Source organism: Podarcis vaucheri (assembly GCF_965113315.1).
Source record: "Podarcis vaucheri genome assembly, chromosome: 3".
NCBI lineage: Eukaryota > Metazoa > Chordata > Lepidosauria > Squamata > Lacertidae > Podarcis > Podarcis vaucheri.
This window is the reverse complement of record NC_138761.1, coordinates 42,501,937-42,516,141: the sequence shown is the minus strand read 5'-3', so window position 1 is coordinate 42,516,141 and position 14,205 is coordinate 42,501,937. Positions and strand designations below refer to the sequence as shown.

The 14,205-nt window shown below is 40.0% G+C and overlaps 1 protein-coding gene across 1 annotated transcript in view; it reads right to left on the bottom strand.

The window, feature by feature from the left end:
* HEATR5B (HEAT repeat containing 5B) overlaps window positions 1-14,205 on the bottom strand; it is a 46,550-nt gene that overhangs the window by 11,350 nt on the left and 20,995 nt on the right. Inside the window, exons 20-28 of the mRNA XM_082218095.1 lie at window positions 13,648-13,837; window positions 12,386-12,555; window positions 10,342-10,486; window positions 9,118-9,357; window positions 6,858-7,109; window positions 3,946-4,127; window positions 3,351-3,419; window positions 1,592-1,771; window positions 116-350 (exon numbers count right to left, since the gene is read on the bottom strand). Of these exons, the coding sequence (XP_082074221.1) occupies window positions 116-350; window positions 1,592-1,771; window positions 3,351-3,419; window positions 3,946-4,127; window positions 6,858-7,109; window positions 9,118-9,357; window positions 10,342-10,486; window positions 12,386-12,555; window positions 13,648-13,837 (1,663 nt within the window). The remainder of the gene's footprint in view (window positions 1-115; window positions 351-1,591; window positions 1,772-3,350; window positions 3,420-3,945; window positions 4,128-6,857; window positions 7,110-9,117; window positions 9,358-10,341; window positions 10,487-12,385; window positions 12,556-13,647; window positions 13,838-14,205) is intronic.

Sequence of the window (14,205 nt, the reverse complement as noted above, 5' to 3'; positions counted from 1 at the left end):
AGCAGAATAAGGGTAGGGACATTGTTCAGCCTTCCCAAACTTTGTCTTTTAAAGTTTCTACCCGCATGTCAAAACTATTATAATAACTGTACTCTAAACTAAATTAACAGCTTACCGTCTGGAGGAAGTTGACTTGCAAATTCTGCTGGTAAAGTCAAAAGAGCATAATCTTTAAGTGCAGCTAACCAGAGCCGGCTGAGAGTGGGCAGCTCTGGTTGCACAAGTGTTATTAAACTGTCCGGTGGCAGTTCATCTACTGTGCTATAATCGTCGTCATCGTCATCATTCTTCACTGCTTTCTTCGGTTTAGTTTCTGCTTCTTTTTTAATTTTCATAGCTACAACATACACCTTTAGATAAAGATCCATGCAAAGTATTACAAGCATAAACGGACAACACGAATAAAGCTTCTCTGTGTGCCATTAAGTGTCATTAATGTAACCCATCCTTAAAATATATGTTCCCTTAAATTCTAGGCACTTTGCACTAATAAAACCCACACCTCTTAATATGGTCACCCAAATTGTATGTCAGAAAGATTAATTCTGCAGCACACTTTCAACCCCATTCTCAAACCCATAAGGTTTAACAAACCTTTTTTAAAAGAAGTATATATCCTCAAGGTGTTGAAAAGTCATGATCAAGAGAACTTTTGTATGCTTCAAAGTCCCTGGACTGAGTTCACCTAATGAGTCCTGACTGCAAGCCCTGTGCAAGGACTTCTGCTTGCACAATAGGGCTTTCGCCCCACTCCTCCCCACTGTATGCTTCCCATGGCTTGGGATGTTTATGTTGGAAGAACCCCTAGAACTGGCAAGCTGAAATGATTGTGCTAGTGGAACATTTGCCTTAGTGCAATATTGAATTCCTCCAACTGAATATATCCTGTTATAAACAATAAAAAGAGAATTTGGCTGATGATGTCAGCAACTATAGGGAATACCACAAAATAACATGTTAATAAGGTGTCTTATGCAAATATAAAAACCAGTAGAAATACTTCATATAGTTAAAGTATTGTTTCAGCATTTTTTACCAGAAAAACTGATTTCATAAACCGTTTTCCATTCATCCTGGCAAGTAGTTCACTGTTTTGTTGACACTGTTTTGCTTAGAGGCAAGGAAGGCTGAGATAAGGGATTTATCTAAGATCATACAAGTAGTCTACACCTGAGCTAGAATGTTTCCAGTTCTGAATTCAACACTTCACATACTGGATCATGCTAGCTCACATATTATTTTATTTTTATATGCAATGAAATTATATGTAATAAATGGATCGCTTTATGTCTTCATATGTTAACTTCTATATAGACATTTCAAGTAGCAGCTAGAAACCTTTAAAAATAACCTCAATATACATTGTCTTGCATTCAAAGTCTGAAGAATATTATTGGAATGTTTACAAAGAGCAGCAACCCCCACCTATAGTATATCTCCGTTAAGTTATTACATGTAGTTGTATGTTTTCCATACAATGTAATAAACAATATATCACATCAACTGATTTTTTCATCTATTGCATTCCACTCCACAGAAAAGCAAGAATAAGCAAGAATAAGCAACTGCTTTATTATTCTTAAACATTTACCTCAGCCCAAGCTTTGAGTACTGCCAGTTTTTCCATAGTAGTAGCGCTCTCCCTGTAAAGCTGGCTGGAAGACCCCTTGCCTGTTTGCACTTTGTCCAGTGAAGAGACAAGGAGGTTGTGAACACGGCGAAGATCATTAAGGTCGCTTACTACGCCACTTCCAATCCAGGTGCTACACACCTAAAAATCAATATAAACAGCCAGCTTGCCTTTTAAGAAAGCATTCCTGCACACAGAGAACCAGTTAGTCTTGGTCTAGGCTCAAAACTCCACCCAAATATGAAGACCAGAGCATGAGTTAGAGCTAATTTCCATTTCTCAACCTAGCCCACCTCACCAAAATGTTCAAATGATAACATGGGAAATTCCAATACAATTGAGTTAGACAAATCTGCATTGATCAGAGAGGTTTTAAGAAAAAATTAAGAACTTTCAACACAGGAATATTTTCTGACAAATTGTTTTAAGCAACACTTTCATGGTTCTTTTTAATTACAAACATTAATGTGACTGCATTAGATAATACCATCTGCAATTCACTACTGGCTAGGTACTATGAGGAACAAGAGACGAAGTTTACCACATGTAATGAAGGCATGGGGGGGGGGGTAAATGGCCAAAAACATAGGTACAAAGTGAACAATAAACTGGGGGGAAATGAACTTTTTTGGTAGTTTTTAAAATGCTTTTTGAAAGTGTGAAGAAACAAAATGGTGAACAGGAGAGAAACAGTGCAACCAAAAATGATGGGTGGACCAAGAAGGAACATGATACTGTAGATTTAAAAAAACATGAAATAAGACAAACCAGAAAGATCAGACAAAATATAAAACAGAAGTGAAAAGGAAGAAGACAACCAGAAAGACAAGCCTGAAGACAAATAACAAGGGAGCATAAACACTTGTGATTGTATTCGATGAAAGCAAGACACAAACTAGTACATCATGGGAGCAGCCTACTTCCAAAGCATCTCTTCCTTCCTTGATCAGATGGTGCATCCTAAGCACAGTTTACCTGCTAGCTAAAGGGAAATCCAGTGGTGTTTAAGGATCTTCTGCCCTTTATATGACTGAACACAATAAAATAACTTTGAAGTCAGACCATGAATTTGCTATATAACTGGATTCCTCATTCTCCTAATAAATCAAGGAACTGTATGCCTCCTCCATACAATCCCGTCCCTGGTGGGCATCCCTGAGCAGATCTTACCAGAAAATGCACATAGGGCAAAGAAAGGGCAACAATGCAGAGGGTTTATAACCCTTATCTGGCTAGAGATCAAAGGAAGATGACTTATACCACGTCAGATCACTGCACATCAAATCCCAGTATTATCTATTCTGATTGGCAGGTGGTTCTTCAGGTTCTTAGGCACAAGTCTTTCACATCACCTCCACAGACCCTGTGCAAGACACTGCACTATCTGAGACTGGCCCAGGCACCCTCTCCTCCTCTCCCACTGCCCCCTTTTCGCCTGCTTTTCTGTTCCTGCTCGACGCTCCATTCCTCTCCTCCTCGTCTTCTGCTCTTGCACTCCGCGCCCCTTCTTGCGCAACTAGCTGCAAGCTGGCTCTACTCAGAAGAACTGCAAAACCTAACTATTAATTGCAAAACCTTTAAAAAATGCCAGTCCTAAGAGCCAGCGCAGGCCTATCTTCATTCACAAGGAGATAAGATGCTTTCTTAATATGATGTGCCCTCCCAGTTTTGGCTAGTATTCATTTCTCTCTCCATCTGACAACCATGATTTTCTTTGTACCTGGCAAGCTTTTGCTGTAATATCAGAAGGGGTGTCCTGTGAAAAAGCTGGCCTTAAAGCAGCTCCAACCTGTGCGAGAAAGGAAAATTGATGAAACCATGCCCTACACCCACTCTTGTAACAGAAATTTAGACACTTTGCATTAATTAACCTTTGCAGCTAATTAACCTTCGTAACTGTCATAATTATACGACAGACACTATTAATCATTTTTTTCAGTGGAAAAAGACATCTAATTTTAGAAGCAAATGCGTCTCCAAAGAAGTCACAAGTTTCGTTTTGCAATTGCTATGGCAGATAATGCTGATTGTAGTAATATTATAAATCATGGAGAAAGGGAGTCAATTGCTCATCACCATTCAAGCTGACCTAGCCATGGCTACTGACTCAACTTTTATGACTTTCCAAATGTGAATTCGTAGGTTAAGAAGATTAAAAGGGGGAGCTGTAAATCTTCACATATAATGAGCCTACAGAGCACCTGTGACAAACAGGATTTCTTCATGCCCAGCAAAAGCAAGATGATTCTCAGCTGGAATACATCTCGTTTCACAACTGATTTTTTGCAATGGCATAAGCACATAGATAAGCTTACATTAGCCTGATACTGCTCTAGAATCACATGGCCTGGAAACTCTGGTTCAGGAACTGCTGCAAATTTCTTGATAATGTCTTCAAGTGCTTGGAGACCAGCCATTCGCAACTGGTTGCTGTGGTCAGTTGCAGCCATAAATGCCATGCGAATAAGATCAGAGAGGTGAAGAACTAGAAGGTCATCTGAAAATAGACACAAGAAAAAGCAGACTGTTTCAGAAGTCATCCGTGGTTCAAACTTACACACATCTTTCACCCCAAAGAACTACATTATAATATAGACATATGATATAGTCTAAGCAAAGCAAAACAGAAAAAATTAGCAAAAGTACCTCCTTAAGAGCCAATATCTCTCATGAATTCTGAACTATTCTCCTTAAAATAGGATTTGAAATGATAATAATATTGCATCTACGGAAAATCTAAACTGCAGTTAGCAAATTCACAGTGCCTATTGTTTACAACAGAGCATGTGATCGCTTCTAAGGTTCACCCATTGGATATTTTAGATTAAAGGAGCAATTCATTCGCACAAGAAACAAAAGCTTAATTCAGACCATAAACAAATCTATTGAAAGAATGCCAGGAGGAGAAAAGATGAAAAATATAACAATCTATAAAGTCATCACCTTTGTTGCATTTCTCTCTCTCTCTCTCTCTCTCTCTCTCTCTCTCACTCTCTCTCTCTCTCTCTCTCTCTCACACACACACACACACACAATTTATTCAATGTTAAACTTAATTCGCATAGTATTTTTGCACATAATTCTATTACCATTTTATTTAATCTAAAAGAAATCATCAGTACAAGGAGTCACTGGAATGACCTATTTCAATATGAAGGCTTTAAAAGCGATACTGTAATCAAAATTTCCAACATTATTTTCATCTAAATTGTAAAATGTGCCTAACTTTGTAGTAAGTATCACATACTTTTTTTAGAATTCTTTTACATTCCATATTATCAATAGTAGCCTATCTGATGTTTCTGAAATGCCCACAAGCAGGCTCTGAAGTCAACTGCTTTGCTTGCAACCCGCTGCTATACCTCCTTGCTTTTGGCACCCAGGAAAAGGTATTTGGAGGCATACCACATCTGAATCTGGACATATAAGTCAGCAATCATTATGAACACCTGTTGATAAGACTTCATGGTAAATACTAACATGCCAGAACAAAATATTTCAGATCCAATTCAATCATATATATCTCAGCTCACTAAACCAAAATCTGCATGAAGGTTGTGCCTGCATACTTTGTCCTTGTGTCACTCTGCCTCACTTCTTGTCATGCTGTGATTGAACACTTCCAGGGCGATTTAGCCACAATTTCCCATTATTTCTGAACCAGGAACGAGAGCTTACTGGACTTAGACCAAACCATGATCTGAAAACAACTTCAAACTGTGGTTTCAGACCCTAGTTTCATCCAAATCTGGTAAGTATAGCTTCCTGGTTCAGATATAGCAGGGAATGGTTAATTCACCCTAGATATCTTCAATTACACATTGGGAGAAAGAAATGAAATAAGAGATCAGAGATCAGAAGGGTATATGCACAAGACACATACATAATACACCAATATAACGATGTCCAAACATATTAGGCCAATGCGAGGGAGCCACGTCATCATGATGTAGCAACTGAAGCTCCCAGATATTTACAAGAGTAGCCACAGCCTATGCCCAGAACAGCAGCTTAGCTTTCAGGTTACAAACTGGTTTTCCCTTCTACTCCTTTGTTTTCCTACCACTATTTATTTAAATGATTTCCATTTATTTAAATAAGAATAATCTCAAAGTGGTTTACAACCTAGCTTAAAACATCACGTAAAGCATAACAAAATGTCAAAATAAAACATTGTACATGAAGATCAAATACAAAATTCTCAAACATAAAAAATCACAGACTAAAATTGTATACAAAAATACAACAAACCCCAACAAAACAGCATTAGCAACCACACAAATGCCTGAAATAGAAGCTGCACCTACACTCCCCCACAGCAGCATATCTCAAATACATTCTTAGCAACCATCCACATACAAACAAACCTCATGCATTCCCACCAACCATGCAGATAATGCACAGCTAATCCCTAACTATTTATTACAAAGTGAACATCTGGTCTACAAGAATATACGCCTGTGTTAAGTATAGTTTACAACCAGCTCATTCACCTACCTCCAGCTAGGGTAATGCAGTATTGTATAAGCAGCAATACAACCACTCCCAAATCACTCCATCTCTCACCCAGTTAGGACCAAACTGGTATTAAGCAACTTTGAAACACAAAAGCATTGCAACTCAGCCTCTTACTCTGGGCAGCGAATATATAATTCCTGTTGCCACCCTATGATACATTACTTACATTCTCCTACTGAGCACATTCAACAGTACAAAATAAAATGTGGTGATGCCTTCACAGCAACCTCAGAAAGGTCTGCACTTCCTTGGCCCTCCTATCTCAGTCTGTGGGCTGGAATGCAAGTCAATTAGCAGCAGCTGTTTCCACTCTCCTCCTCCTCTGGAAATATCAGCAGCATCCTGGCTGACAAGGCAACCAGGAGCAGAGTGAGCACAAAGACAGAATGGACTTTTCCTTGCCCCAGGACCCCTCAACAGCAACAACAGGCAAAAGGTGAAGCGAGTCAATGTCAAGATGAAAAGGCACAACAGTTTTTCACAGACTAATGGTCATTCCAACTGTCTCTTAATTGCCGATCTTAGAAAAGGATGACCACTGGAGAAAAAAATGCCTCTGCTCATAAAAATGTCAGAATCAATGGACTGTTAACATTTAGCCTCACTGTGTGAGTGCAAACCTGTCTACATCTGCAAACCTATAATTAAGTAGTTATTCTAGAGAAGAAACACACACACAGAGAGAGAAAAAGATACCAGTCTCTCTTACTTTTAGGATTTCTGAGTTTGGCAGAACGGGCAAGAGCTAGATCAAAGTGGGCTTTATTTGCATTTTCACAGAGCATGATAATTCGACACAGGCAATCAGCAGCAAATACTCGAGTAGCCCAGCGAGGAGCTACAGAAGGCTTTGTTTTGTCTTCTTCACCCAGTGTAGTAAACATCATATCATCATCCATTTCATCTTTTTTCTCCGAATCTTCATCTTTTTCACCTCCCAAAGGAGCTGTAGTGGTCATATCTGCAAAATAAGAAAGGATCCATTATTTATTTAAAACATTTTTATCCCAGCTTTCAGTAGAGTAACTTGCAGAACATCTCCCAAGAAGAATAAAATGTAATTATATGCAATAATAAACACGAAGTAAAGCAGCATTAAAAGGAGACCAGCAATAAAACAGAATCAGTGTTAAATTATCCACCTAGAAGCTTGAGATAATAAAATTGTCTTCATTTTCACTAAAAAGCTATTTAAAAAAGCATAACCAAACCTTTCTGTATGCCCCTTTTTTTTTACAGAAAAAATACCAAACCAGTTCAACAGTACTAAAACCCTATAAACAATAGTTAAATTTAGTTAGAGTAGACTCACTGAAAATCATCTGACATGTCAAGTTAATTCAGTCCGATATCAGAATAGCAAACCTTTTATTCTTGCATTGGGGAAAACTGACACTAGGTAACAAATGCAAGAAATGACAGTGGCAAACTTGTTGAACTATAGTTCTTTTCGCAATCAAGCCCAGAAACATCTTGGTATTTTACAGCAAAAATGTATTTCTCTAAAGAGACATAGTAAGAAATGCATGCTTACACCTCAAAAATGATGAAGATGGTGCTTTGAAGTCAATCTAGTGAGACAATATCAGGGCTTTTTAAAACATATGTAAAGTCTCACCACAATTATTTTGGCCTATGATACAAATATTGGCAGGGCACTATATTTAAAAGAAAATATTTGGCAAGAATCTAGAATGATTCCACAGCACTGATTAATACAAGCTAACAAAATTCAGGAGATGTCAATAGCCCAATTCATACCCTGGCTCCAAGCCAGGCTCCAATTTCTATTTGAAATGTTCTTGGCTCCAATTTCTATTTGAAATGTTCCTAGAAGAAACTGGGATCAACAGATCAGTGACTCAAGAGTTCTTTCATTTGCATATTAGTAGCTCATAAATAATCTTCTGAAGACAGTTTTATCAACACACCAAGCACCTCCTAAGCTACCTATAAAACACTGTAGCAGTGACTTTCTAATATTCCTCAGGCTCCACTGAAATTATGAGGCCCTCGTGTATTAGTGCAAACACAAATCAGCACCTAAATAAAACTTTAAAGGCTGACCTTTACAGCCTGGGGAAAATAGCTTCCAATAATACATAATTCCAGATGGATGAGGCCTCAGTTAGATTACTGTGCATCTAGTCCTTACAGCATGTTCCAGTAGCCTTATTGGAGGTCACTAGAGCATGAATAGAAGGGTTCAATTTTGTTAGGTGGGGGTGTAGCAGTTGGTGCACCAGTCATAGCTGGAAAAAGGCACTCCCCACTACTTACGTGACCTATGCATCTAACAAGACTGGGTACCCAAAAGCAGGGGCGAACAAAGGCGTCGTGACACCCAGGGCAAGGCGTTGCTATGTAGGGCGCATGTGCAGCGTCACTACGTACAGTGCATGTGCGGTACATAGTGAAACCGCACATGTACTGTACATAGTGGTTTGCCAGGCCCGGCAGCGCCACTCCAGCGCTGTATGGATGGCACCGGGATCCTCTGCTCGCAATTGCAGCCTCGAATGGAGGATCCTCCACATGCGGCCGCAGCGGAGCGATGGCTGCTCGCGCCGCTGACAGCCCCTGTGGGGTGCCTTCTTGTCACACCCCCCAGACAAGACACCCAGGGCGCTCCGCCCCCCGTTGTGACGCCACTGCCCCAAAGAGTACTTAACATGAGTTTGATCAAACTGCGGGAGGCAGTGGAAGACAGAAGTGCCTGGCGTGCTCTGGTCCATGGGGTCATGAAGTGTCAGACACGACTAAACGACTAAACAACAACAACAACCCAAAAGATAAATATTAGACATTGGACAATTGTTGTTCCAAGATGTTTAACAAGGTTTTCTTCAGTAGAGGCTGGACCATGACTTCATTTAATGCCACAGGCATACTTGATGGAAAAGTCTGCTAAATAAAAAGCTTCTAAAGGAATTACAAGAGTCAAAACATGGTCATTTTCAGATACTTACCACTGGATGCTGCAAGGACATCCTTACATAACATCAGCCAGTGCGAGAGCTTTTCTACTGCCAAAGATGAAAGCATATGTCCCAAGGTATCATGAATATCAGAGCACAGCTTCCGATCAGTCTCCCGATCTAGCATTCCAAAAAGGACTCCCTCAAGTCCAGTCTCTGTGATATTGATTCCCTGATGTCGGCCATGAATATCCCTCCGGGAGCCTAGTCCTGGAGCAAAAGAATTCATATCTGCAAAACAGATGGTAAAGGCATTTTACGTTAACAGGAATTCTTTTCATCAAAATAACAACTTGAGATTTTTCTAAAAAGTCTATGGCTCCATATGATCCAAATAACTAACACAATGACAACTGCAGCATTAAAATGCAGTACTTAATATGATAAAACACCAACGATGCAGAAACTAAGGTGTTAGTAGTCTAGGGAAGTACCAGTAAGTAACCTATGTATCATTGCATCATGTAATTCTGTTTAAACACACCTACCCATCCAAAGTTGTTGCCTATTTCATCATTTATATAAAATAAAGTACTCCATATTTGGGCAACTTATTCAAATCCTTTTAAAAGGTTTACATAAATTAACATATGCATGAATTAGTCCAATTAAAAAAAGCATTGATGGCCGACAGTAGAAAAAAGGTCTCCCAATCAAAAACTGTATCACTAGATACTTAGGACATAAGATAGAGGTAGCTAACTTGTGACCCTTCAGATGAAGTTGTGCTCCAGCTCTCATCAATCCCAGCAAGCATGTCCAATGATGGGAGCTGCAGTAAAGCATTATCTGGAAGGCCAAAGGTTAGCCACCCAAATGTAAGGGGGGCGGGGAAGGGAAGCTTTCTGCAAACTTAGAACAAAGGCACCTCTAGCCTTGTCCTGCCAAGTCTAATTTACAATGGGCCTTGAGCTCAGTTCTTGAAGCTTTTAGGCAGACATCTTTCCCAGCTCTGCTATACAGAACCAAGTCAATTCAAAATGCTGGCAAATCCAATCTGGCCATTGTATGTGGAAAGTGTGCACTTTCATAGTCTACCATTGGAGAAAAACTGTCAAAAGTGAATACTTTAGAATGAAACAAATGTATATCATTTTTATGAAGTCAGACAACATGCAGGTGAAAATATCGTATGGGAAATGCACTTTAAAAGTTTACAGCATTAGCTGTTTTCATTTGGTCTTTAAGAAAGTAAACACGCAAAGCAAAACTTACTCATCCCATTATTTTCTTTGTCTCCGGCATTTTTGGCTAAACTCATGGCATATTCACATACTTCTGCGGCTTCTCTCTGAGCAAGCTGCCTCAGACATGCTACCGCAGCCCGACGAAGTAGAAGATGGGAGCTGCATAGGTGAACCTGCAACCAGAGCCATAAATCAGCAAGCAAACTAGCTGGGTGACTTGAAAGAACCCATAGGTACTGTTGCTTAATTAAAATTAGCTACTCAGTAAACCAATCTTTTTATTAATTGAAAAAGTACATGAATCAATTAAAATAGCAGTTTAGCATATTGTGGGTTTCCTACAGCATCTGGTTCACCATTGTGAACACCAGAGGTTGGACTAGATGGGCCACTGGCTTGATCCAGCAGGCTCTTCTTACGTTCACATGAAACCAAATACACATTGCAATATGACTGCTGCGAAAAGGGGGCCTGGGGTCTGTGTGTTGTTTGTGCATATTACTTGGGTCATTTGGCGGCGTGGTAGTGGCTGGGATGGGATGGCTTCTAGGTGTGTGACAAAGGTGATTGCCACAGCAAGCTATGGAGTAGAATAGAAGCAACCTTTGTTCAAGAAACTCTGGCTTGTGGTTGCACAAGCCTGAAAGTCTTTATAAGGGCAGAAATTTGTCTATCTGCCTGGACACTAGAACGTGGACAACAGAGATGCTGACAAGGCCTTCAAGAAACAATGCATCTGATGGTTAAGTTCTACCTCCACTGTCAGAGGCACCACTTTACATAGCAAGCGCACTGGCTTGCCCCCGGAAATGAGGGGGCCGGAGCTGTGGGGCATGCTGACATCACTTGTGCATGCCGCAGTGCATGCCAAGGTCAATTGAGCATGCTCCGCGACGTGCTGATGTGTCATGCCTCCTTGAATTTTTTGGGGGCCCCTTGCTGCCTCCCAGATGGTGCCCCTGTTACATAGGGTCATTGAAAGCTGCCTTGTACTGAGTCAGACCAATAGACCATCTATCTCAGTGATTGGCTGTGATTCTCCAGTGTTTCAGGCAATGGTCTCTCCCAACCCCACCGATGACTGTACCCTGGATGTTCTGCCTGCAAAGCATGCGCTCTACCACTAAGCCACAGCCCACCCCCTAAAATGTCTCTTTATGATGCCATAGCTGTGCCCTTGCACCCATAAAGTGATCCTTTCAGAGATGCACTCTTTATGACCAGAGATTCACCAGAGTTCAAGTGTAGGCACTTGTCTGTTTTGACTAGTGTGTGCATAGCCACTCCCCCTCAATAATGCCTTCATGCATTCTTTTGAACACATGAATAGGGTTAGTATTTTACCATCATCTGATCTGAATGATGCTATCAGCTAAGAACAGTACTGCTCTATGAAGAAAACCAAAAAAAGAGCAGCTGAAGTTCACATGATGTGTTATCAACGGCTTCCACTATCAAGTGCAAAGTGCTGTATATAGCAAACTTAAATATGCTTTAGAGACACATTCAAATGTTTATGGTAAATATATTCTTCCTAATGAAGGAATGTTTTAAACCATAACCTGCCTTGGCTGCCTGGCTGAAAGGCAGTATATGAATGCAATTAATAAATAAAAGAAAGAAGTAAATCTACATATCTTTTCATAAGAATCATATAACTTTATTTAATTTGATTCCCTCCCCCTCTTCTACCTCCTCCACTTATCTCCCCTAATACTCATGGGAGAAATGGCAATGTGATCTGTAGTTGCTAGGTTGAAAGTTATTGCTATTTTGTGAGGCTACAGCTGATTATAATTCAATGACCTGTCTGTTTCTGTATGTATGTTCTTGAAAATCTGCAGTAAAACCTGTATTATTTTTTAAGAGCTTAACTATTTGGTTAGACTATGGCTATTTAAGAAGCCACAGTAGTTCAGAAAAAGGGTTAAGGCATGAAGAATGTTGTGTGTTCTCCACTACTGGAGAATACAATTGATCATTTTGACACAATTTCTCACCCACCCCGAAGTATCGTACTATATAAATGTTATAGTACTGAAACACAAATGAGAGGCATAGCTTATACTCACACAAAGGCTGGGAACGAGACTGGAGAGGTTAACATGTCGTGGTGCAAACATGTGAAGTTGCTGGAGGCAGGAAATGGCAGCTGCCTGAACAAGAGAGTCTGAATGATCTTGTGTAATTGCACATCCCACCAGACATGAGGAGCGGATGGTGGAAATGGTAGCTCCATTACCTATCAAATTTAAAGTTATCAAATCAACTTCTAAAATATCTACATAATTTTCTATTTCAGTCACAATTCCATGGATGCATTAAATTTTCTATCCTGTCATTTGACTCAAAATGTAATATACACCAAGGCTATAAGCTTTATTTATTTGATTATAGGGCATAGGTCTCACAAGGTAGATGATGAATAATAATAATAATAATAATAATAATAATAATAATATCATCATCAACTATATAAAAGACAAGAAAACACCAACATTCCCGAAACAGCAGCATGAAAACTGCAGCCCAGCCTAGATATCTTTAGTCACTAATAAGAATGTTAAGAAAAGAGCAGCTGAGACTCCAACAAATAAAAATATAAGAAAAAAGAGAAAGTTGGAAAGGAACCAGAAATCGAAGCCAAGGGAGCCTTATAGCACACCTATCTGCACATTATTGTTGGTTGTTCCTGTTAGACCAGTAGGTAAAAGGTAAAGGTAAGGGACCTCTGGATGGTGAGGCAGCATTTATCCACAGACAGCTTTCCGAGTCTTGTGGCCAGCATGACTAAACCTTTTCGGGCACAACAGGACACCGTGAGGAGTGCCAGAACATATGGAAACACCATTTACCTTTCCACTGCAGTGGTACCTATTTATCTACTTGCACTGGCATGCATTTAAACTGCTAGGTTGGCAGGAGCTGGGACAGAGCAACAGGAGCTCACTCCATCATGCGGATTCAAACCATCAACCTTCCAATCAGCAAGACGAAGAGACTCAGTAGTTTAGACCACAGTGCCACCAGCTACATTAGGATTTACACCACCAACCAGAGTGTCCTCAGACAGAAAATATAAAATGGAGGAGACTGGAACAGGACTACAGCCACAATCCTAACCACACTTGCCTGGGAGTAAGTCCCACTGAACTCAATAGGACCAACTTCTGAGTAAACATGACTAGGATTTTGCTTTAAAGCTGCAATCTTAGGTATCTTTGTTTGGAAGTTGAAAAAACTTGGATTTTTTAAAAAAAGAATGTGTAATATAACATTGACGCAACTTAACAGGAGGATTACTGCCCTCATTTTTATTGTTTTGTACACTAACCTTGCAGCTCTGGGCCAACAGTTGTTATTATAGCACCTAGACATCGACCCAAACATTGGTGTACTTCTGTATGTGATGGAGGCACTGTCAAAAGTAGTGTGAGAACCAAAGACAGAGTAGGCTCTACGTATCCACGGTACATTGGTCCACTAGAGTCCACTATTAAAGCAAGTGAATGGAGAGACCATGTCTGGAAGAATAATTAACAGGTTAGTCATATACCTTTGGCACAGTTCACTAAGACTATGGTAGGGTATGGTTGCCACTTTAGCACAGCGGTTCCCAGTCTTCATCACATTATCTCTCTCTCTCTTTCTCTTTTCTGGCTTGAAAAAGTAACTCTGAAGCCCCACTTTCTATTATTAAGAAAGTCAAAGCACAGACCCTGCTCATGTCCCACAGAACTAAAAAGGGAGGATGCAGAGCCATCAGGGCCCACAACATGGTTTAAGGTTTCTGTGAAGTGGACCACCAGCACTAATATTAATGAAACACTAACAACTAGTGGGCAGACCCAAATTATGAAGGCATTTTTATTCCCTGAGACTTCAGTAGTTT